This window comes from Sprattus sprattus (assembly GCF_963457725.1).
Source record: "Sprattus sprattus genome assembly, contig: scaffold_52, whole genome shotgun sequence".
Taxonomy (NCBI): Eukaryota; Metazoa; Chordata; class Actinopteri; order Clupeiformes; family Clupeidae; genus Sprattus; species Sprattus sprattus.
Window position 1 is genome coordinate 160,075 of NW_027666813.1, and position 26,123 is coordinate 186,197.

The following is a 26,123-nucleotide window of genomic DNA, read 5'->3' on the forward strand; positions in this document are numbered from 1 at the left end:
TCATGTGATCTGGCACAAGGACACTGAGGAGTCAGAAAAAACTACAAACCCAGGATAGAGGGGCTCAGTGAATGTGGAATGAAACATGTGCAGGTGGGTGAGTGTGTCAAAGGAGACGCAGTAGAAGGACAGAGTGCCTTCTGGCCAGTCCAGGTACACTCCTATTCTGTTGGAGCTGGAGGAGGGGGCACAAATGGCGGTCTCCCTATTATTGTGCCAGGCAGAGTAAATGTCACCACAGCGTTTCAGACTCCAGGACTTGTTATTACGTCCAAACAGGCTGTCATCACTCTTCCCTTTCCTCTCGATGCTTTTATATGCCACTGTTATTTGAGGACTACTACCACTCCACTCAGCCTCCCAGTAGCAGCGTCCAGACTGACCCTCTCTACACAGCACCTGAGGCCAGTCAAATCTCTCTGGGTGGTCAGGATATGGCTGCTGCTCACTCCCACGTGTCACCTTTTTGTTCCCCTCGGAGAGAAAGAGACGTGTGTTTGCTGTGTTTGGGTCCAGTGTGAACTCATAGGCATCTGCAGACAAGAGGGGAGAACATCCTCATCAGAATATGGGGTAGGAAAGGGACTGTTCACATCACCTGCGCGCACACACACTCACACACACACACACACACACACACACACACACACACATAGACTCATTCATGATTGTGTGTTTGAGTGAGTGCGTGTGTGAGTCAGTAAGGAAAACAGGTGTGTAAATGAAGTGGAGTTTGTGTAATTAAGTGTGTTTCTCTCTCTCTTTTGTGTCTGTTTTTGTGTGCAGTGCCGCTGCTAGCCATTTTGGTGCCCTAAGCATAACATCTTTATGATGCCCCCCCAGATTTTTTTTTTTGCGTCTTAGTCCCGTGCTTCTCCTTTGCTCAGAATAGATACGACGAAAAAGGATCAGTATAGAAAGAGACAAAATATTCAAACAAAGAATCTTATACCGAAAAAATTTGAAACATTTTAAAACTGAAAGCATGCAGCCAAGGTGCTCTCGCCCCTTATTTTTTATTTTATTTTTTATTTGATCAACTATTTGATAAATCTAATCTAATATAAAGTAATAGAATGTAAAGTAAAGGAACATCTAGCTGGCGTCAGTTAGGCCTCCTTGTAAAATGCATAATGTTTAACAGTAAAATCTCAATTTGCCAACTTCCTCAACCCCAAATGAGTGACACTTTCTTCCAGGTGCGTGTGCGTGCCAATAATGGAAATCAAGGTTTCATTAGCCATACCATCAATAAACCTATTAATTTAAGTGTACACCACTACTGTACTTGCTTGGATGTATTGTTCATAGTAATAATCAAGACACTTTTTCTCTCAAATTTCATGTTGTTTTCTTGAAAAAGCATTAGACCAAGGCTGCCCAATTTGGGGCCCATGGACCACGACTGGTTGCAGTTCACTGCCTGGCCACAGTTTTAACATTGTTTTAGATGGGTGAAGAAGGGCGCTATTAACCTCATATTTTCTCAGATTTACCCAAGGAAATGAAATGATAGCTAGTTAGTCTCCTCGATAACTTCTACAATTATAATGGGTGCCTGTGAACCTTCGTATGAACGAGTTCATGTTCATGAGTTCATATTCACACATATTAACACCAGTTCTTCATGGGTAAAGAATGCTGATATGAAATACTTAACCCTTCTTGCACCTCAGTTATAATATATTTGAGTGTACTAGCATTAGCTATAACGTCAGCCAGTTCGAAGTGTATGCATAGGCTAACCATTCAATTAGCAGCACATTTTCCGTATTTAACAATGATTTAACATGGACTTATCTGAAAGTGATGAACGGCATCATCTCGCAGTTTCTTTCTCTTTCTTTTTTCTGCCTGACTCCAGTTGTCATTTTGAGGCCATTTTCGAAAAGTTGAACTAGCCGTCGTCAGGCCACTGAGATAGGAAAGTGCAGCCACGGCGAGCTCAGGAATTGATTGTAGGGGGGGGGCACCATCGTAACTTTTTTTGAGCAATTAAATATACCTCTTGTTCTGACTGTTTTGAGATACCTAAAAGGTGCCTAATATGTCTATACTGGAATAATAATGGCATCATAATTATTTTAATTTTGACGATTTTTCAGTTGCCTATTTCTGGTGCCCCCTCAGGACTTGGTGCCCTACGCACAGCGCGTAGTGCACGCTATGGGAGCGGCGGCACTGTTTGTGTGTGTCTGTGAGTGAGTTTCTCTACCTCTCTCTCTGTATGGTTGTGAGTGTGTATGCGTGTGTGACCTTGTAAATGTGATACAGTTTCTATTCTATTCTATTCTATTCTGTCCGTGTTAGATGTGTATATCTTTGTGTGTGTCATTGTATGATTAAATATACTTGTCTGTCTACGTTTGTGTGTGTGTGTCCTTGTTTAGTGTGTGATACTGTATGTGTTCGTCACCCTGGACTCATTCCTAATTGTGTGGGTTTGTGTGTGTGTGTGTGTGTGTGTGTGTGTGTGTGTGTGTGTGTGTGTGTTTGTGTGTGTGTGTGTCCTTTTGTCATGCCATGGAGTTGGTGAGTGTGTGTGTGTGTGTGAGTGAGTGCGTGCGTCAGTGAGTGAGTGTGTGAGTGAGTGAGTGAGTGAGTGAGTGAGTGAGTGAGTGAGTGAGTGAGTGAGTGAGTGAGTGAGTGAGTGAGTGAGTGAGTGAGTGAGTGAGTGAGTGAGTGAGTGAGTGAGTGAGTGAGTGAGAGAGAGAGAGACCTTTCAGGAAGTACCGAGTATACTCAAAGTTAAAGTCAAAGTTAATTGTGTCTCACACACACAAACAGACACACACACACACTAGCAGTCAAGTAAAAACCTAAGGACACACACAAACACACTTAATATCAGATATCAATTATATGAAGCTTTCATTGTCATGATGGCACATGTCATGATAGTCTTATGGCAGTAAACTGGCAGCAGTTTTCAGGGCCAGACATTGCAGTTGCTCAGCACCAGCTGTATGAGCTGGGAGTCGACTAGATCACATTCATGTTCATGTTGTAGAATTATCAAGTCAAATGGTATCAGAAAATGACCAAATGAAAACAAAGAAACAGCAGCCTCCCGTACTGAAGGGACACTGATCACACACACACACACACACAATCACATGCACTGCTAAACCTATTAACATACACAACCCCTTTCTCTTTTCATTCACGCACACACCTCAATGTTTCCATGTGTTCATACACAATCATGCATACTATTTCTTCAGGGAAAAAATAAACACTGATGACACACGCATGATCACAGGCACTTTTAAACCTATAAACATACAAAACCCTTTTTCTCTTTTACATTCACAATGTTCACATGTGTTCATACACAATCATGCATATTATTTTTTCAGGGAAAAATGAATCAAATCACTCACATTTTCTCGGCCCTGGTTTAATCCTGCACTCTCCTCCATGGTCATACCTCAAGAAAGAAGGGGAGAAGAAAATACAGTTGAGGTCCAAAACTGTGAGTTTAGCATGTTAACTGATTTGTTATCAGTGTATCATTTCAATCCAAACGATCAAAACTATATCCGCTTTGTAGATTAAAAGGGGAAAAAAATAAGTATGCAATATAAAAACAGTAATATATTTCATAGTCTGGATACACCTGGGATATTTTTTTCAGGACAGCTGACATATAGCTGTACACAGACACACTGGACCCACTTCTGTCCATATCAACAAATCATATCAACCACGGATCTCCACAGCAAACAAAGACAGCCATGTTACAATGCAGTTCATTAGCTACAGCTCAGTATTTCACACCACCCTCCCCTCCACACTAACAGACAAACTATTCATGCTGGGGCTTATCTCCTCCCTCTGCAGCTGGATCATGGACTTCCTCATGAGCAGAACACAATCTGCAGCATTGTGCCTCTCTCCACACAGACAATAATCATGAACACTGGCTGCCCTCAAGGTTGTGTGCTGAGCCCTCTACTTTACACACTCTTCACACAAGACTGCACCGCCTCCTATGAGAGCAACTCCATCAACAGGTTTTGCTGATGACACCACATGTCATAGGCTTGATCATTGGTGGTGATGAGACTGGGTACAGGAGTGAGGGGTCAAGCTGAAAGACATGGTGCCATATGAGCAATCTTTCCCTCACACCAGCACCAACATCATCAGTTACTTCACATAGACGGGTCTACAATGGTGAAGGTGGTCACCATTACATTCCTAGTGAGGACCTCACATGGTCATACAGTACAGTCCAGTTAATCAAGAAAACACAGCAGCAGCTGTACTTCCTCAGGAAATTGAGGGGGGCACCCAGTATCCTTACAAACTCCTACAGGTGCACTATTGAGAGTATGCTCACAAACAGGCTGACATTGTGGTATGACAACAGCACTGTTCAGGACCACCAGAGAGTCATCAAGACAGCAGAAAAAGAGCTCCACTCCCAACCCTGGAGCTCACTTAATACCAGAGAGTATGCAGGCAAGCCTGAGGCATAGTAAAGGACCCCACCCATCCCATGCTGTTATGTACCTGTGTGTTTCTGTTTGCTTTGTGCTTGTTTCTGAATTTCTTCAGTGTGTGTGTGTGTGTGTGTGTGTGTGTGTGTGTGTGTGTGTGTGTGTGTGTGTGTGTGTGTGTGTGCCTGGTGTTTTGTGTCTCAGAAGGGTCTGAACCTGTACAACATTGAGGTCGCAGTGCCAACAGAAGGAGTGTAACAACAGTGATGCTATGGGCAGCAGAGCCAACTGGATCCACCAACAGCATTGCTGGGAAGCTTCGGATGAGACTGACGTCTGACGGCAGAACTGACTGCCATCAGTCCTGGCTGCAGAATGCTGTTACTGAGGCAACCGATTAAAATGTTATACACACCCAGATAAACACCCCGCACTCACCTGAAAGTCTCTAGTTTACAGTTGGGATCATTCAGTCTGTCTGTGAGCTCTCTGACACCTGAGTCTCCTGGGTGATTGTAGCTCAGATCCAGCTGTTTCAGGTAGGAGGGGTTTGATTTGAGGGCAGAGGCCAAGAAAGAACAGCCCTTGTGTGTGATGCGACAACCAGACAGTCTGAAACAAGATATAATTTTTCTTCATTATAAGAGATGAAACATGCATTAAAGGTAAGCAACGCATTTGCAAACTACTTGAAATAAATACATTACTATCAACATTCATAAACTGACTCGGTCTGCTTCAAAAGCGAGCTGATGAATAATTCCAAGAGGTTGAGAAAATAAAACTTAAGGGATCCTAAAAGGGGTCAATTTTTAGTTTTTTTAGAAAGAAAAACTCAAAATGTACCTATTTTTTGAATCCCTTATTTTTCTTTCTTCATTTATCTGAGAGATTCTATTCAGAACTAAATTATAGTTATTATATTAATGTCCTATTACTCTACTCAGATGCCTTTGTGTGTCTTAGAATTAGAAGTAGGGTAAGCAGATATCTGTGTGTTCCTAAATGTGCCATTTCTATCTGTGTGCCTCTGTGTTTCGAAGTGATTGGAGTGTTTTGGTTATATATAGGCGCTCTTACTCCTGAGTCTGAACCCAGGGATGCCAACGTGATCCGAGCTCTGTGATGCACTGTCCTTTCAACTGATAAAATACTTAGTCATGTTTGTTGCCTGCCTAGTTATAGAAGCTGGTGAATTTGTATGTGAAAGCATGCTCTCTCTCCCTGGATGCGCCTTGCTGTTCTTGATTTTTCTACCATTCCCTGACTGAGGTCTCCATTCCTGTGCTATGAATTGACTAATATATCTTGGCCTCCTTGGGGAACCTCTGTGTCAAATAATTGAATTTATTTTCAAACGGGTTAATACACTTTTACTACAAACATTACAAATGGGACCCATTGTATCAGTTGTGCTTAAACGCTACAAATGTTCTTACAGTAATGAATGAAAACACATCATGAAAACTGAATACATATTTTCTGGCTGGCTCTTGATAGGCAGCGATTATAGAAGTGCTATTGTGCGGTATCCAAGTCCACAACAATTCTGACCTACACTGATTAAATGGACATACCATTACCAAGTTATTATAATCATCCCCTGAAGAAATATCACTTTTAAAACACAATATGAATCCATTTACTGACCATCTACATCCAAGCTTTGGCAAATCTTTGTTGAACCTTCTTTACACCATTACATCTTTTTAGTGCACCAGGAGACATTGGGCCTCATTCTCGAACGCAGTTAAGAAGAATTTAAGAAGGAATTTCTTGTGAACTCCACTTCCGGTGGATTTAGGAAAACATTTGGCATTCATGAAAGTTTTTTCATCTGGGATTTGTTCTGAACTTCAGAAGACTTTTCAGAATGCAAAATAGCAGTTGTAAATTGGCCAGAGATTTCTCAAATGCGATTCCTCAAAAAAACACAAGATGCCCCACTTGGCCGCTCTGTGTGAGAAGTGTTAAGGGCTGAATTTTTGAGAAATCGTTGGTGATAGCTTTCACATCAACTCTTCAGACTCTCGGATTAAAATAGTGTGGCCAGGCAGCCTTCATGTCTGTGTCGTGCCAGGCTCACACCATCACAAGTCTCTTTAGTACCCTCTAGAGGGCTGCTTCAGTGGAACCCTGTCTCTTGTGGTCAACAGAAGCACATGGCCAAGTTTGACAGCTTCAACGAGGCACGGATGGCAGCCACTCATCACCACCCAAACCTGTCTCTCGTTTGCCCTCGTTTACTCAGCACAAAAGGAGCCACGCCATCAAGGACGGGGGCTCGATGTTTGGCTAACCACAGTGTTTTTTCCCTTGCACAGAAAGCGCTTAAACGATGATCCAACCCGACGACTGGAGCCTGCGACCGGCCGAACCCGGCCTGACTTCCCGGCCTCCAGTCTCTTCCTTACCACCACCGGTGAGCCCCTCAGCTGCACTTGGCCTACTGGGCTGATTCCCCGAGACCTTCACCCCCTGAGCACTGAACACATCGAGGGGCCCTCACCTGCACACACCCAGCTTCAACTATAGAAATAAATATACCTGCCTTGGCGGGTTTTCACTACCCTTCTGCCTACGGTTCATTCTTGCCCTGCTACAATAGTTATAATAATAATAAATATGAAAATATTTGTATCATTAACAATTACGTTTCATTTAGTAATGATTCTACGAGGCATCGTGATGTCTTACAATAAATAAAAGGACTACACGAACACTGCAAATGTAAGTGAATAAATAAATAAGCACTTAACTCAATCGTGTTTATATAACCATTGTGGAATAGAATGGACACATCTACATCCTGCAACAGTGCCTCCACCTCTGCACTGGTGAAGTAAGATCTGCGTTTACACGACCGATGATGACTTTCCACTTTGACATGTCAGCACACGTCACAGTGGTTGCGTGCTCTCATAAGGAGCTGTCAGGGCGTGTATGTATGCAAATTCAGGTGCACGAGAACGCGCTTTCAATGTAAGAAACATCTTCCAGGGGTGCAGAGCTCAAAAAACTTCTGCTGCGCAAGAACACATTTTCAGGCGTTCATGAATCGGGCGGATATGTTTTTCTTATGTTGTGTTTCCGAAGTCCGTAAGAAACATTTCAGAAGAAACTTCAGAAAATTTTCGAGAATGAGGCCCATTGAAAGGTGGCAGGAGAGTTCTGTTGATTTCTCCAAAATGCAAATGGTTTGTATAGACAGAAGTGTGAACAGTTCATGGACAGCAAACTTATCTAGCATATGCATCAAAAGGTCCAATCAGGAGTAATACTAGATATTAGAATGAAAGTCAAATGCCAACCGTAATGTCTGTAGTTTACAGTGAGGGCTACTTAGTCCTGCAGAGAGAAGCTGTATACCAGAATCCTTCAGGTCATTGTTTTTGAGATCTAGTTCTGTCAGGGACACTGATGACTGCAGAGCAGAGGCTACAGCCTTACAGGATTCCTCTGTTAGCTTACAGTCAGCAAGTCTGGGTAGAGTGAGAGATAAAGAGATAGAGAGTAGAACATGGCATGGTAGCATGACTAAAAACAATACTGTTCCAAAGTTTAGAATCACAGACATTGACATTTAAACCATCAAATAAGGAGCAAAATTAACTGAAACAGATCATGGAGAGCAAACGAATCTAGCACATGCCTTTGCTTTGTAAACAGTGGTGTTGTGCACTTTCATTGTAGGCTGAATTTGCATAATTAAAAGGAGATTTTTCTTTAAAAAACACTGAGCAGTGGGAGGGTTTATTCTTACACTTGGTTTCCTCATTTTCTTTTCCAAAGTGACATTGTGCTGTTGACTTACACATTATGCCAAAGTAAAAGCCAATCTTATTGATGTCTCTTTTCTGCTGTCTTCATTTGCACATTTGGCATTGAGGTAATCAAAAAGTTATGGAAATTAATCAAATTGCATTACTTTAGTATTGTGATACTTGGATTAGGTTACTGGATTTAAAAATGTATCAGGTAATCAATACTTGTATCGGAATACATTTTTAAAATAACCCTCCCAACCCTGCTTGGAGGTCACAGGGTCGCTCTAACTCCTGAGTCTGGATGCAGGGTGGCCCTCGGATGGATACTCCTCCCCTTTCAACTGATAAAATATTTAAAAAAATCATGTTTGTTCCCTGTCTAATTAGAAAAGCTGGTGAATCTTTATGTGAAGCCATGCTGTCTCTCCCTTAATGCACCTCATTATTCCTGGTTTTTCTACCATTGACCTCCTGAGGTCTCCATTCCAGTGGTATATAATTACTAACATATCTTGGCCTCCTTAGGGAACCTCTTTGTCCAATACATTTTCATCAATTCCAAATGGGTTAATAGACTTTTACTACAAACAATACAATAGCTACACTTCTGATGGAACCAGAAACATTGCTATTCTTTTGCTGTAAAAGACATGAACTAAGTGTAGCATTATTTTGTATCCGTAACTTGTAATCTTGGATGTATACTCTGTCTGTCTCACTAAGACCTGAAATGTTAGCATGTGAACCACCCCCCCCCCCCATATAGCCTCCTTCATGCTATCACCCTTTGTCCTATGTTGTCCCTCCCTCCCCCCATAGGTGAACCCCTCACACCACTGTCTCCCCTCCCCTTATCACCTATAGGTTGTGGTCACCCTCTCCCCGGTTGTATTCTACCTGACTGAATGGTATGAATGGCAACATATTCTACAAATCAGGAAGGCCATTCTCTGAGCACCAGCTGAGAAGGGGTCTCCATGCTGGAAACAACATAATGCTGATTGCGTCCTCTGGTCCAAACTTAAACTTTGGCGTGCTCATTTAGATTATATCACTTTGTAGCAATTCTACTTAAACACTACAGATGTTCTTACAGTAATGAATAAAAACACATGTGAAAAAATATTACATGTTTTCTGGCTAGCTCTTGATAGGCAGCGATTATACAATTAAAAAAGTGTGATATCCAAGTCCACAACAATTCTGACCTACACTGATTGACTGGACATACCATGGGTCACAGTAATAATAATTATCCCCTGAAGAAATATCACTTTGAGAAACACTCTGAATCAATTTACTGACCATATACACCCAAGCATTGGAGAATCTGTGTTGAACCTTCATCACACCATTACATCTACTTAGTGCACCAGGAGACATTGCTAGGTGGCAGGAGAGTTATGCCACTTTCTCCAAAATGCAGATGGTTTTGTATAGACAGAAGTGTGAACAGTTCATGGACAGCAAACTAATCTAGCACATGCATCAAAAGGTCCAATCAGGAGTGATACTAGATATTAGAATGACAGTCAAACACCAACCTTAATGTCTGTAGCTTACAGTGAGGGCTACTTAGTCCTGCAGAGAAAAGCTGAATACCAGAATCTTTCAGGTCATTGTTTGTTAGGTCCAGTTCTGTCAGGGAGACCAATGACTGCAGAGCAGAGGCTACAGCCTTACAGGATTCCTCTGTTAGCTTGCAACCAGCAAGTCTGGGTAGAGTGAGAGGTAAAGAGACAGAGATTAGAACATGGCATAGTAGCATGACTAAAAACAATAAAGTTTAGAATGACAGACATTGACATTTTAACCATCAAATAAGGAGCAAAATGAACTGAAACAGTTCATGGACAGCAAACGATATCTAGCACATACCTATGCCTAACACAGAGCAGACCCTGAGCAGAGGGCAGGTTTGATTCTTTAAACTTGGTTTCCTCATTTTCTTTCATGGTGCTGTTGACTTACACATTATGCTTTAATGAAAGCCATCTTATTCATGTCTCTTTTCTGTTGTCTTCATTTGCACATTTGGCATTGGGGTAATCCAAAAGTAATGGAAAGTAATCAGGTAACATTACTTTAATATTGTGATACTTGGATTAGGTTAATGAATACAAATTCTAACAGGTAATCAGTACTTGTATCCGAATACATTTTTAAAGCAACCATCCCAACCCTGCTTGAAGGTCACAGGGTCGCCCTTAGTCTGGATCAGTGTGGCCCACGTGATCCGAGCTCTCGGATGGATACTCCTCCCCTATCAACTGATAAAATACTGAAAAAGTCATGTTTGTCTATTTAGAGAACCTGGTGGCTCTTTATGTGAAGGAATGCTCTCTCTCCCATGATGGGCCTTAATGTTGATGATTTTTCTACCATTGCCTGACTGAGGTCTCCATTCCTGTGGTATACAATTACTAACACATCTTGGCCTCCTTGGGGATCCTTTCTATGACTTCTTTCTGAGAAATTTTCATTAATTCCAAACATATTAACAGACTTTTACTACAAACAATACAATACGACACTTTGTATCATTTCTACTTAAACAAAACAAATGTTCTTACAGTAATGAATGAAAACACATCATTAAAACTGATTACATGTTTACTAGCTGGCAATTGATAGCAGCGATTATACAATTGTTAAAGTGTGGTATACAAGTCCACAGCAATTCCAGCCTACACTGATTTACTGATCAATCCATAACATGGGTCAAAATAATTATAATTATCCCATGAAGAAATATCACTTCACTCCTTTTTCTTTGAAAGCATACTCTGAATCCATTTACTGACAATCTTCACCGAAGCATTAGAGAATACGTGTTGAACCTTCTTTACACCATTACATCTATGAAGTGCACCAGGAGACATTGATAGGTGTCAGGAGCAGGGGCGTAGCACCAGATTCTGGGCCCTATGCACAGTAGGTTCATAGGTCCCCCCCCCAAAAAAAGAGTGCCACGCCCCCTCCCCCCTGACGGTGAAACTTTGCAAATTGAAGGTAGTTAGGAAATGGCTTCCCTTCCTTGTCTTTTGCTGTAATTTTATTTGTTTTTATGTTGCTTGCCAGTCTGTGAACAATTGTGTCTCTCTCTTCATTAGTTCATTTCTCTGTCCATAGTGCTGGATCTTCTGGCATACACTCCCTGGCGCTGCTCTGACTACTTTCTGACCTCTCTTCATCCCTTTCACTTTTCTCAGAATCTTCTCTGCTATCACTTCCTTCACTTGTGTCATCCTCTACCACATTTTCTCCATCTTCCTGGACAGAACCCTCTACAAGCATGAAGCATCTGATAGATATTACTGTAACAGGCAATTCCAATGTAGCCTAATTTGTGTGACTGAACATGTTTAAAGGTAGAGTATGGAATGTTTTCCTGGAACACTTTTTACTATATTGCTTAAAATCCCCTTCACACCCTGATTGCAACAAAAAAAAGTCACCTTTGGATGGAACAGCCTGTGTTGCTATTTGCTAAACACATTAAGCCTACAGTATAAATAGCTAAAATGATGTACTTTCATTTTAAACTGCTCACCTTGCCTCAAGACCACAGTGTCAGAGGATGAGGAGTCTGCATCACTAGCTGCTTCTGAAACTGAGTGCCATGTTTCACAAGTTAACTTTGCTAGCCAACTAATTTGACAGCCTAACCTTATGAACTTATTGAGCCTAGACTAGCCCTACTTAATAAGGCTATTAGCCTAATTATGTTATGGCCTAACAAATATTAATTTAGCCAAATGTTCTAATTAGTATAGACCTACTATTGCAATGGTGTGGTAGGCTATGCATAAAAATGAAAGAATACCCGCACACTGTTGCTGCAGCTCCCGTGTATTTTATTGGCACAACGTTTCGACCATTGTTGGTCTTCGTCAGGTGTTCGTCAGGTGTCAGCAGCAACAGTGTGGGTATTCTTTCATTTTTACGGATCTCTTTTTACCCTGCACCTGGATTGGATGTGCGTGCAACACACTCTGCAACTGTGGAAGGCTATGCAAACAAACATGTATTTAGAGTTTACCTCAGATTACAGATAGGGCATGTTATTTCTAATTTCGTGTTATGCCGTTTTTAGCAATGACAATCGCGGTGGTATTGATTCGTTTTATTACCACATCATGAGTTCATTTAATGTAGGGTGTTTGCTTTCACATTCGGGCTCACCTTTCTTAGGAAAGAAGTCTGTTAGTAGTTGCTTTCCCTCGTCTCTTTTTCTCTCTCTTGCCTGCCTTTCTTTTCTTTTCTGAAACCCGGATTTAACGTTCTTGGACATCTTCAATACGCACCATTGCCTCAGTCGAATGAACGTTAACATTCGTCAAATGCGCCTATAGGTAAAAAGCACACTGAAGGCGGACTAAACCATTTTGTGCGTGAGCCGGGGGGGTGAGGGTCTCCAGACATTATATGTAGACTAGGACACACAATTCAATCCATCATTCAACCAATTTATTTACCCAAAACATTAAAATTATATTAGTTAGCAAGAAAATTTGGCCCTTTAAATGATATTAATATTTAAAGGAAAAATAAAATTCCACACTCCTCAAGGACCCTCCCCCAAAGAGGGCCCTGGTAACTCAGTCCCCTTTATCCCCCCCCTACGACGCCACTGGTCAGGAGTGTTCTGTCACTTTCACCAAAATGCAAATGGTCTTGTATAGACAGAAGTGTGAACAGTTCATGGACAGCAAAGTTATCTAGCACGTGCATTAAAACTCCAATCAAGAGTGATACTAGATACTAAGTGAAAGTCAAAGACCAACCTTAATATCTGTAGCTTACAGTGAGGACTACTAAGTCCTGCAGAGAGAAGCTGAACACCAGAATCCTTCATTTCAGTGTTTGTGAGGTCCAGTTCTGTCAGGGACACCAATGACTGCAGAGCAGAGGATACAGCCTTACATGTTTCCTTTGTTAGCTTACAGTGAGCAAGTCTGCGCAGAGTGAGAGGTAAAGAGACAGTGAGTAGAACATGGCATGGTAGCATGACTAATAACAAAACTGTTCCAAAGTTTAGAATCACACAGACATTTACATTATAACCATCAAATAAGGAGCAAAATGAACTGAAACAGTTAATGGACAGCAAACTAATCTAACACATGCCTATGCTTTGTAAACTATGGTGTTGTGCATTTTCATTGTAGGTCTGTAGGCTGAATTTGCATAATGAAAAGCAGATTTTTCCTAAAAAAAAACACTGATCAGAGGGCAGGTTTTATTCTTAAAACTTGGTTTCCTATTTATTTTTCCAAGGTTATATTGTGCTGTTGACTTGTGAATTATAAGTCAAAGCCGTCTTATTGATGTCTCTTTTCTGTTGTCTTTATTTGCACATTTGGCATTGAGTTATTCAAAAGTAATGGAGAGTAATCAAGTTAAATTACTTTAATATTGTGATACTTGGATTAGGTTACTGAATAACATTTTTTACAGGCAATCAGTTATTGTATCTGTCAGGCTTTTCTCTGTGATTGAACCCGAGTTGCTGGATCTGGGGAACTAGCGCTTAGCCCAGTGTGCTAGTGAGGACCCAATTGAAGGATGTTATGACTTGATTTCTTTATTTTTTAAACAGGTTTACTTCCAAACAGGGTTATTTCAACACATGGAAGGTATTCCAAAAACACAGGTGATCTTCTAAAAGCGCAGAGAATACGTCCACATACGTTTAAGACCAAAACACAGAGGATCAGGAACAGGGCAAAAGGCCATAAACTAATTAATATACAAGCGTGTAGCTTTCAGGCTTCTGAACAGTAGCTACAATAGGCAGGCTTCAGCGGCTTGAGAACCGCAACGATGCACAAACCTGTAACAGCAGACTAGCTAAAGCTAGTGGCACCAAAGTGCTTGAGAACCCTGAAACAGGAGGCTAGCGGTAACAAAGTGCTTGAGAGCATTACTTGCATTCACTACAAGAAACAAAACGACCTGATAAGGGTCACAGAAACTAGCCAGGTATTTATGTCCTGGCTAATTAAGGGAAGTGGCTATCACAACATGCATAACAGGTGAGGACACACAAAAGGAAACAGGTGAGGGCACACAATTCGTCAACGGCATATGTGGACACAAATAAGTTCACTCTTTTGTAATTTGGCCACCAGAGGCCGCCAATGTGCCATTCGCTGCCCAGACTCATGACAGTATACACTTTTAAAGCAACCCTCCAAACCCTGCTTGGAGGTCATAAGGTCACTCTAACTCCTGAGTCTGGATGCAGGGTGACCCATGTGATCCAGGCTCTGTGATTTACAGTGTACACCCCTTTCAACTGATGAAATACTTAAAAAGTCATGTTTTTTCCCCGCTCTAGTTAGAGAAACTGGTGAATCTTCATGTAAAGCCATGCTCACCCTCCCTTGATGGACATCGTTGTTTCTGATGTTTCTACCATTGCCTGACTGAGGTCTCCACTCCTGTGGTGTAAAATTACTAACATATCTTGGCCCACTTGGGGAGCATCTTTGTCTGAGATATTTGTATTTATTTGAAACGGATTAACAGACTTTTACAACCAACAATAAAAATGGGACACTTTGTATCAGTTCTATTTAAACACTACACATGTTCCAACTGTCACGATCGTGGCAGCCATTGCCACAATTTGGCGACCTCTTGTGGCAAAAGGACCTTTTCATGGACATGGCGTTTTCTGTGTTTGTTATGTGTCCATATGTGCTTTTGTTGTGGTTGTGTGCCCTCACCTGTAACCCATTGTGTGCCCTCACCTGTTACCTATTGTGTGCCCTCACCTGTTTCCAATTGTGTGCCCTCGCTGGTTTCCCTCTGTGTGTCCTCACCTGTGATGTATTGCTACTCTCCTTGACTAGCCAGGAGTTAAGTACCTGGCTAGTTTCCCTGCCCTTTGTTGGGTCGTTAGTTTGTCTTTGTGCCACTGTGTGTTAGTTTGTCTTTGGTTGCTAGAAGTGCTCTCAAGCACTGTAGTTTGTGGTGCTCTCAAGCACATTAGTTGGTAGTGCTCTCAAGCACCTTAGTTCTTAGTGCTCTCCATAGCTAGTTTCAGGCTAGTGTCTCACTGCCTGAAAGCTACACTGTTTGTATCTTATTTAGTTTACAGCCTTTTGCCCTGTGTTTGATCCTATGTGTTTTTGGAGCTTCCAGTTCTCTTTGTAAATAATAAAGAAATCTAGTTGAGAACTACATTCTGCCATTGGGTCTCTCTGGCCCACTGGGTTAAGCGCTGGTTCCCCACATCCAGCATCTCGGGTTCAATCCCCGAGTAAACCCTGACACTTCACAGTAATGAATGAAAACACATCATGAAAACTGAATACATGTTTTCTGGCTGGCTCTTGATAGGCAGCGCTTATACAATTGCAAAAGTGTGGTATGCAAGTCCACAACAATTCTGACTTAAACTGACTGGTCAATCAACAACATGGGGCAAAATAATAATAATAATCCCCTGAAGAAATACAATTTTGGTTATTTTTCTTTGAAAATACACTCTGAATCCCTTTACTGACCATGTACACACAAGCATTTGAGAATCTGTGTTAAAACTTAATTAAACCCTTACAACTACTTAGTGTACCAGGAGACATTGGTAGGTGTCAGGACTTTTCTGTCACTTTCTCCAAAATGCAAAAGGTTTTGTATAGACAGAAGTGTGAACGGTTCATAGACAGCACACATTTAGCAAATGCATCAAAATCTCCAAACAGGAGTGATACTAGATACTACAAAGAAAGTCAAACACCAACCTTAGTGTCTCTAGTTTACAGTGAGGGCTACTCATTCCTGCAGATAGAAGCTGAATATCAGAATCCTTCAGTTCATTGTTTGTGAGGTCCAATTCTCTCAGGGAAACCAATGACTGCAGAGCAGAGGCTACAGCCTTATAGGATTCCTCTGTTAGCTTAGAGTCAGCAAGTCTGCATAGAGTGAGAGGTAAAGAGTCAGAGAGTTGAACATGGTAGCATGACTAAAAACAATATGGTTTGAAAGTTCAGAATGACACAGACAACTCCAGAATCTCATACAACAGATCATACTCAGGACAGCAGCAGGCAGTTTGGTGACTGCAAAGCACAGGCCACAATCTCACAGGATGTATCACTGAGTATATAATCAGCTAGTCCGAAAGACAATATCATGGACAGAACAGTATAGATCACTTTAATTGGACACAGCACAAAAATAAAAAAGTGTAGTTATTCCTTGGTCCCTTCGCTGCATATTCATTTTCTGTGCAGAATTTGCTAATCGTATAAAAAAGTTTAATAGTATGATTCTGTGTGGGGAACATAGGAGCAATTCTCATGGATTTTATTATTTCATCTTTCATCTCTTTTGTGAATGCTTCTTAAAAAAAATGTCTCCTGTTCTTTCAGGAAATTCCATCACATCTTCAGCCTGCAAATCTATATTCAATTAGTAATTTTAAAGTGAATACAACTCTAGAGAACATACCTGAGTTCCTCAATTTTAAAATGAGGATCTTTCAGTGTAGCAAATAACAGGTTCTTTGCCGATTCTCCAGGATTATTGTTGCTCACATCCAACTCTTTCACACAGAAGGGGTTTGCCATCAGAGTGAGAGCCAGACAAACATAACCGTCATCTGCGATATGACTATCAGAGAGCCTGAAAAGAGAACACACACAATTTCAGTCACATACAGAGAGGGAGGCAGAGAGAGAGAGAGAGTTTTGTTGAAACATGGTCATCTTGAATATCAAGCCCAGTAAACCTGCAGGACAGTCTGGATCATTTTACATTCGCTTCTGATTCATGATAGCACTGGCAATGATTGAGTATATCAATAACCCCGTCCTACTGGACAATAGTGTATATTTGGGCCTATCAAGAAAAGCCAGGCTTGTTGGCATGGCAGTCAGAGCACAATCTCAGTGTAGTATTGAAGCTCCATTATATGAAATATGAAATATTAACAAGAAAAACATTATCACTGACCAACAGTCCCAGTAATTACACCCAAAGAGGTCAGGAAGTCAACAACTACACTCCCAACGTTCCAGAGCCACAGTGAAAGTCATATTGAAAAGCAAACTCTCATCCATGTTCACCTGAGTACTTCCACACTAGACTTTCAGCATCTCAACGACATCAGAGGCTTCTAATATTAGAGCCTGAAGTGAGAGTCTTCTAACCATATATCCCTGAAGTTCTAATATTGGAAAATGCTAACTGTCAAAAAGCATCCAGACTCATAGAGATAACCATCGAGCTGACAATCCATCACAGCAAAACAGTATCCTACATGATGCTATTCAATGTTTGCAGTACAAATGGGAAAAGTACAACATTAAATGTACTAAATGTATTGTGTAAACAATTCAAATAAAAAAGAACATATTTAAGTATATTTTAATTATCCTGCCACTTGCTTAGTTAACCTGGGGAAAAAAACACAATACACTCAATACAGCCTCACTGTTTATACCATTTGAATGCGTAAGTGGTGATGTGTGATACCATGAACAATATTAGCTAGTTCTGTATCAGAAATCATGCTATTGTAAGACTAACCTTAAAGACTGCAATTTACAGTGAGGACTAGACAGTCCCTTACAGAGCAGCTGAACTCCAGAATCTCTCAGGGCATTGTGGCCCAGGTCCAGCTCTAGCAGGGAGTTTGTTGACTTCAGAATTGAGGCAACAACCATACAGGACGTATGTGTGAGTTTACAGCCGTTAAGTCTACAAGACAACAAGAAAAAAATACTTTAAATAAATAAATATACATACAATGGGAATAATACATTTTTGACCCCCTGCCTTTGAAAGTTTGGCCACTTGAAATACCAAGTGCTGTGGATCAGTTCAGATAAGTGTTGGGGGGGAGCTAACTCTAACCCTTACCCCATGGGTCAGTTGGTGGTATTTTTATTTAAAGATTTTAAAATCTCTGTGAATTTTTGTCCTAAAAAACAATAAACTGACACCCACAGCAACCTTCAACCCATTTATTTTAAAATATGTACAGTTTGAAACTGATATATAAGTAATCACTTTGTAAATAGAATATACAGTGGGGAAAATTCATATTTGAACCCCTGCCGATATTGCAAGTTTGGCCACTTGGAAAGAAATGCGTGATTTATAACTGTAATGGTAGGTCTATTTTAACAGTGAGAGACAGAATATGCCATATAAAAGACCTCAGTGTCTCCAGCTTGCATTGTGGATTTCTTAGTCCCACCCAGAGCAGCTTAATTCCTTCATCCTGCAAGTCATTGTCACTCATGTCCAGTTCTCTTAGAAGGGAAGGTGTCTCTCGCAGCACTGATGCCATCATTGTACAGCTTGCTTTAGAGAGTCGACACTGATTTAGCCTGTTTAGAAATGAAGATTAAACAATATAGTGCGGAGGTATCTCAGACAATTATAACACTTTTATTCATGTTCATACACAGTTAAACACACTCAGTGTTTATAAGCATCTCTCTCAGCCTGTATGTTGACTTCATTTCCAGAATGGTCCCACATCATTGCTGTAAACAAGGCTTTAATCCCAGAACCCACCCAAAACGGTACTCACCAAACTCTCCTAGAGACTTTCACTACAGGAAGCATTCTGCAGAGCCCTTCTTCAGATCTCAGGTATTTCTTCAGATCAAACTCATTCATGTCTTTAGCTGACATCAGCAGCAGATAAGCCACAGCTGAACACTGGGCTGGAGTCAGCTTCTTATCCTCATCTGCTGAGTGTATGTACCTGGGTAACATTTTGAACACAATATTCATAACCTTAGTGATACTTAACAAGCCTCTTATTATTAGCCTCTTATTAAAACATAGAATGCACCTCTCTACTTAAAAAAGAATAGAAGAATAGAGCAACAGAAGAATAGAGCAACACAAATGATCAGGATCATCAGTAAATCGAGTAAGGAAAAATAGCAATTAATACATTCTGATGATTTTGTGGACACCTAAGTAATCATTTTGACACAAGTTCACAAAATAGTTTGAAATAGTTTGTACTGTTTCAGAATCAAACCTATGACACTGGTGTTGTTGACACCATGCTCTACTAACTGTACCATATATCAATTCCGTTGAATCTGAAATGGTCTATATGAATTACCTGTTAATCTCCTCAACCAGTGACTTGTCCCCTAACTCATTCAAACAGTGGAAGAGGTTGATGATCCGTTCTGGTGAGATATCTTCCCTGATTTTCTCTTTAATGTATTTAACTGTTTTCTTGATGCTAACTTCTCTGATAGCTAACTGTGGCAGCACCACATCCAGGGGGGACCGGATTTCAGGCTCCAAGATTGGAGCCAGGCCGAGGAGGAAACGGACAAAAAGATCCAAATGTCCATTCTGGCTCTGCAGGGCCTTTTCCACAGCAAATCGGTAAAGGTCAAACCTTGAGTTTGTGGACCACCAGCTGATCTTCTCTTTCCATGTCTTGAGGAAGGGATTTCTCCAATGAACACCTTTATAAAGAACATAAAGAGCTGCCAAGAATTCCTGTACACTGAGATGCACGAAGCTGAAAGTTTTCTCTCCAGTTGTAGCACTCTCCACGTTGAAGATCTGTGTACAAACTCCAGCCTGCAGTGCTCCCCAATTAACATTTGTGTCACACTCTGCCAGGTCCTTTTCATAGAAGATCAGGGTGCCTTTGTCCAGGTGTTTGAATGCCAACTTCCCAAGTTTAACAAGTAACTGTCCTTTTTCCTCTGCACTCATCTTCTTGTCCTCCGAGTATTTGTCATCCATTATTTTTATCTGAGAGACACTATACAATGTGTACAATTCTGTCAAAGTTTTGGTTGATTTTTCTTTGCTCTGATCTTCCAGTATTTTGTCCACCACATTGGCTAAAATACGGCAGAATACTGGTATGTGACACATGATGTGGAGGCTTCTATTCATGTTGATATGGTCAATGAGTCTCTTAGCCTTCTCTGGATTCCCTATGTTCTTCTGAAAGAACTCGTCTTTCTGGTCGTCATTAAATCCTCGAACCTCTGTCACTAAGTTGAAGCAGTCTCCTGGGATCATACTGGCTGCTGCTGGTCTGGTTGTAACCCAGTGGAGTGCAGAGGGCACTAGTGTACCATTAATGAGACTTGTTATGAGTATGTCTACTGATGACTCTGCTTCCAGTGTACAAATACATTTCCCAAAGTCCAGCTTCAGTCTACTTTCATCCAAACCGTCAAGGACAAAAAGAATTTTACATTCACTCAAGTCAAGTATGTATTCCAAATCTTTCCGATAAGGGTAGAAAGGCTCAAGAACATCAAGTAGGTTGCAGTGTTCCCCTTTCTTTAAGTTTAACTGATGGAATGGAAGAACAAACACAAAGTCTATGTCTTGATTTGCTTTTTCCTCAACCCAGTCCATGACAAACTTCTGCACTGCAATAGTTTTCCCCACCCCAGCAATTCCCAAAGTCAAAACATTTGTGGCAGAGTCTTTGAAAATGTTTGCCAATTTGACTTGCTTATCTTCAGAGCTTGGTTTTGTCCCGATCTGTGTCATGTCAATTGTCGCCACTTCATGTTCATTGCTGACCCCACCTGTGCGGCCCTCTACAATGTGAAGCTCTGTGTAGATATCTTGTACTTTGTAATCTCCAGACTCATGATGTACAGCAGAAACCCTTTTTTTCATGTGTTTCTGAAGCTTCAGTTTTAGTGATGCTTTCGACTTTTTAACCTCCTCTGCTGCATTGTCATCTGAAGATAACAAAAGTCAGATGTAATATGGTGAAACAGGGAAATGACTAGTTGTTTATAATACAAATGACACCGTAATCTTAATATATGTTTTTCACTGTTTAGCTTTGTATGCATCTTCAGTGTAGCATTTTACTTGCACCTTTCATTTTTGTAGTTATATTTTCAATTTTACCTATTTATTTTTCTAAGCAACTATCATCGTTTTAAACATGTAATAGATAAACTTTCTGTTTTCTTCATTATGTATTCTTATACTTAACTTTACATGTCTGTGTATCAATCTCCACTCATGAATCCCCAAGACCTTAGTAATATCATAAATATAACAAGGTTTGTGTAAAATGTGTGTGTGTATTGCAGCTAATATGGCGCTGAATCCAAATGTGAAATGTTTGACATTGGGTCATTACCCCCTCCTTGCTGTGGCTTGGGTGATCCTCTGCTCAAGGCTGGGGCGTCCAACATATCTCTAGAGTGAGCAATGACGTCCACTTTGACCCCACCATCCCCTCTGACCAGACCTGGGGAACACTGTTCCCCTCCCACTAGAGGGGGGGGGGGGGGGGGGGGGGGGGGGGGGGGCGGGATAGCAAAGAGAGAGATGGAGAGGTAGGGAAAGTGAGACGGTGAGAAAGAAAGAGCAGAAAAATAAATGGAAATTGAGAGTTGGAGTTGGAGGGGGGGACATAGAGAGAGTAAGGGAGATGAAAGAGAAAGATACGGAGAGACCGAAGAGACAGATAGATACCCAGTCAGACATAAAGAGTGAATGGATGAGAGAAAAAGCAGTGAGAAAGTAAAAGAGGAGAAAGAGATTAAATTAAACATAAAGAGTCACAGAGAAAGTAAGCAGAGAGAAAGTCAAAGAGAGAGAGAGAGAGAGAGAGAGAGAGAAACGATGAATACATGTGGTTCTTCCTACATACGCAGGCACCTCATCAGAGACTGTGAGCTACACACTTACAGTACATACTTCCAGATCTCCAGTCTCACCTACTTACAAATTTCATAAACATTCCTATGTTCATGCAATGGTCGTGTGTGTGTGTATGTGTGTGTGTGTGTGTGTGTGTGTGTGTGTGTGTGTGTGTGTATGTGTGTGTGTGTGTGTGTGTGTGTGTGTGTGTGTGTGTGTGTGTGTGTCATGTAAATTGTCGACACTTCATGTTCATTGCTGACCCCACCTGTGCGGCCCTCTACGATGTGAAGCTCAGTGTAGATATCTTGTACTTTGTAATTTCCAGACTCTTTGTGTACAACAGAAAACCTTTTTTTCTGGTGTTTCTGAAGCCTCCTTTTTAGTGATGCTTTCTTCTTTTTGACCTCGTTGGCTGCATTGTCATCTGAAGACAACAAAAGTCAGATGTATTATGTTGAAACGGGATATAACTATATGACATATGACACCTTAATCTTAATATATGATTTTCACTTTTTAGCTTTGTATGCATCATCAGTGCATTTTACTTGCACCTTTCCTGTGGTTATTTTTCTAGCTGTATTTTCTTTCTTTCCTCTTTTATTTCTCTAAGCAATTATGTAAGGGATAATGTATAGAACGCAGGTCCTTATCGGAAAATAAGTCCCGACAGGGTGAACCGGACACCGACGCGAAGCGGAGGTGTCTTGCTTCGCCCTGAAGGGACTTATTTTCCGATAAGGACCTGCGTTCTATACATTATCCCGCTTATTATACGGGTACTTGCCAAAAAAAAAATATTACTTAACACAGTGTGTCTTTTTACAATGTATTTGTTACTATACGTAGTGTTAAAAAGCAGAGAAATAGTTCGCCAAAGACGTTGAACTTCAAAGACGTTGAACATTCTTTAGAACACAGCTGCTCAACCGTCCGCTGAAACTCCATTGATAAGTCACCGGAATACTACGAAAGACGTGAATCAGAGGCAATGGCACAGCGGTCATTATATGCAGGTCATTATATGAAAATAAGTACCTGCGAACGTTGGGGATGGCCCATTTAAATCAACGGGGCTTTTTGGAACGTTCTGAAGAGCCGTATAATAACATTGTTTTAAACATGATGCATGGATACACTTTCTCTTCTTTATGTATTCCTATACTTAACTTTACATGTCTGTATCAATCCCCAATGATCACAAATACATATACCAAGGTTCACATTCTTTCATATGTTAAACGCATAACTAACTGTTTCAGTCAAGCTTCAATAAAAGTGAATAATGACCAATTAATATGAGAAAAATGTAAGTAAAACAATATGAATACCAACAAACTGTATAGTGAACAAAGGGACCAATACATTTGTATAAAAAAAACAGTACTGACATATTTCCTGAACGGCACACCATACTGTATATGTACCATTTTATTAGCAACAAAGGACACATCACACCTCTGTTTATCTCTCTTCACTGACTTAACGCCACCCCCTCAACAACATCTTCATATCTGAACACCCTCACCTAGGTCTACAGTCTATCTTCACCAGTATATGCTGCCAATAAGCATAGAGTCTGGTGGTCTCTCCCTACACCAGTCAGCCAAAATGCTGTCAGTGGTGACACTGTGGTGGGATGAGCTCCACACACTCTTCAGCATAATTTCCAAAGCAGCTGAAGACCCAACTCTTCTCTAACGTCTTTTGCACTTCAACTTTCAATAAAATCTCTCTTCTTTTTCCTGTTCAGCACTTATGAATCCCCAAATCTCATTTACTAAGATCTTAAATAGACCAAGGTTTGTGTAATATTTTTTGGTGTGTGTATGTGTTTGTGTGTGTGTGTGTTTGTGTGTGTGTGTGTGTGTGTGTGTGTGTGTGTGTGTGTGTGTGTGTGTGTGTGTGTGTGTGTGTGTGTGTGTGTGTGTGTGTGTGTATTACAGCTGCAGTAATATGCACTGGATCCAAATTTGAAATCATAGACAGTGGGTCCTTACCCCCTACTTGTTTTTGGCCTCCAGAGTCAGCAGGAATGTCCAATTGGACACCACCATCCACTACACCCAGACCTGAGAGTTGAAGAGAGAGGGAGCAGGGGTCAGAGAGAGGGAGATGAAAGACAACAAAGAGACAGATATATGCCCAGTCAGACAAAGGGAAGAGAAAGAAAGAGTGAATTAATGAGAGAAAAAATGGTGAGAAAGAAAGGAGAGAAAGATTAAATGAAACAGAAAGACAGAGGGAAAGTTAGAGAAAAACAGATACAAGGAATACATGTGGTTCTTCCTAAATACATGAGACCGTGAGCTGTACACTTACATTCTTCCAGATCTCAAGTTTCACCTTACAAATATGTAATGGTTGTGTGTGTGTGTGTGTGTGTGTGTGTGTGTGTGTGTGTGTGTGTGTGTATGTGTGTGTGTGTGTGTGTGTGTGTGTGTGTGTGTGTGTGTGTGTGTGTGCGTGTGTGTGTGTGTGTGTGTGTACTGCAGTTAACATGCCAATATATCCAAATGTCTGAGTGGGTCATTACCCCCTTTTTGCTGTGGCATGGGGCTTTGTCCAAAGTTGAAGGTGACAGGACCTCTGATGGTGCAGCCAGTCACTGCTGTGGCATTCACCATCCCTTCAGAGTGAGCAGTGGCATTCATGTTGACCCCTGCACCCACTCCGGCCAGACCTGGGGAGCACTGCTGGCCTCCGACTTAAAGAGAGAGAGAGAGAGAGAGAGAGAGAGAGAAAGACAGATAGAGGGAGAATGGGGTGCATATCAAAGAGAAAGATGGAAAGTGAAGGAAAGAGGGACAAGGAGAGAGAGCATATAAAGAAATGGAAAGGTAGAGTGAGAGATGGACCGATAGAGAGATAGGGGTAAGGGAGAGTGGGATGAAAGAAAGAGAGAGGGAAAGGCAGAGATACATTGAAAAAACTCAATGGGAGAGATGGAAAGAGGGAATGATAGATAAAGACCAGACAGAAATGAAGTAGAAATTTCAAATGAAACAAAAAGAGTCACAGAGAAAGTTGGCAGAGAGAAAGTTTGCAGAGAGAAATTGAAAGACAGAGCAAGAGAGAGAAATAGTGTTAGGAGAAACAGAAATTAAGAATATACAGTGCTGCTTGAAATTATGTGAACCCCTTGAGCAGTTTATATGTTACCTACTTGACTTTACTAATGCAACCGGGGGTTCACTTATTTTTGCACACGAATTCCATGTTTCATGTCGTTTTTTGGCTACTCACACAATTCCCTCTAAACAAGTACTTGCAATTGATAAACATAAACTTGTCATTTCATACATGGAAAACTGGTTTTGGTAAAATAGGAAAACCGTGGTACAACAACAGAAAACTCTAAACTGCTCAAGGGGTTCACATAATTTCAAGCAGCACTGTACATGATTTTTCCTACATGAAAAAACAACCGCCTCATCATAGGCTGTGAGTAACACACGTACATTCTTCCAGCTGCATCTCCAAGTCCTTGGCCAACTGGTTGTTGTTCATCTTCTTCAAGATGGTCAACATGACGTCCCCAGCTCCCGTACTGTACACCTGCACCATCAAGTCCACAGTGTCATCTGTGTCGGCCTTTTCCAGCTTTACCGATATGATTTGGCCATGGTCCTGAAGGTAGTGCTTAAACCTCTTAAATTCGGTCCCTGTGAGGTTGTCCAGAGTGTTCCTCAGCACTTCCCTCAGAGTTGCGGTCATTGTGGGGTCTGGATATTAGTCCATTATGAACTGGATGCTTGGGGTCAGGCTGGGCCAGCTTTCAAAAAGGCCAGAAGTTGGTGGGATATTTCATGTTCAAAACAATTTTTATTTTCATGAGCAATTGTTAAAAGCACAATTTAATGTTAACAATGACATTCTACTCTCCCTCTGACTTTTTGTGTCTGTATGTGTCTCTCTGCATGTTTGTGTGTGTATGTGTGTGTGTGTGTGTGTGTGTGTGTGTGTGTGTGTGTGTGTGTGTGTGTGTGTGTGTGTGTGTGTGTGTGTGTGTGTGTGTGTGTGTGTGTGTGTGTGTGTGTGTGTGTCTGTGTGTGTGTGTGTGTGTGTGTATGTCTATGTACGTGTTAAATAAGAGGTGATAGCACACAAAGCATGATTATGGAGGTGGAATTGTCTTCAATGCAAAGACGTAAAGAGTATGCCTTGCTCTTGAAAACAGCAAACTGTTACACAGAAATGCTTAATGCAATTGTTATTCAAAACTTGATTTTGGAGTTTTAAACTGTAAATTCTGATATGAAAAAGTGCAAAAAAC

General features: G+C 41.1%; 1 protein-coding gene across 1 annotated transcript; it reads right to left on the bottom strand.

Moving 5' to 3' along the window:
- LOC308382609 (NLR family CARD domain-containing protein 3-like) lies at window positions 1–25,564 on the bottom strand (the record flags this gene model as incomplete). Its single annotated transcript, XM_080861003.1, has 9 exons — window positions 1–533; window positions 3,384–3,430; window positions 4,884–5,057; window positions 18,388–18,561; window positions 18,768–18,944; window positions 19,317–20,925; window positions 21,339–21,473; window positions 24,384–24,554; window positions 25,309–25,564. 9 exons carry the CDS (start codon window positions 25,562–25,564, stop codon window positions 1–3), a joined length of 3,276 nt encoding a protein of 1,091 aa, XP_080717129.1.
- Window positions 25,565–26,123: the final 559 nt, after the last annotated feature.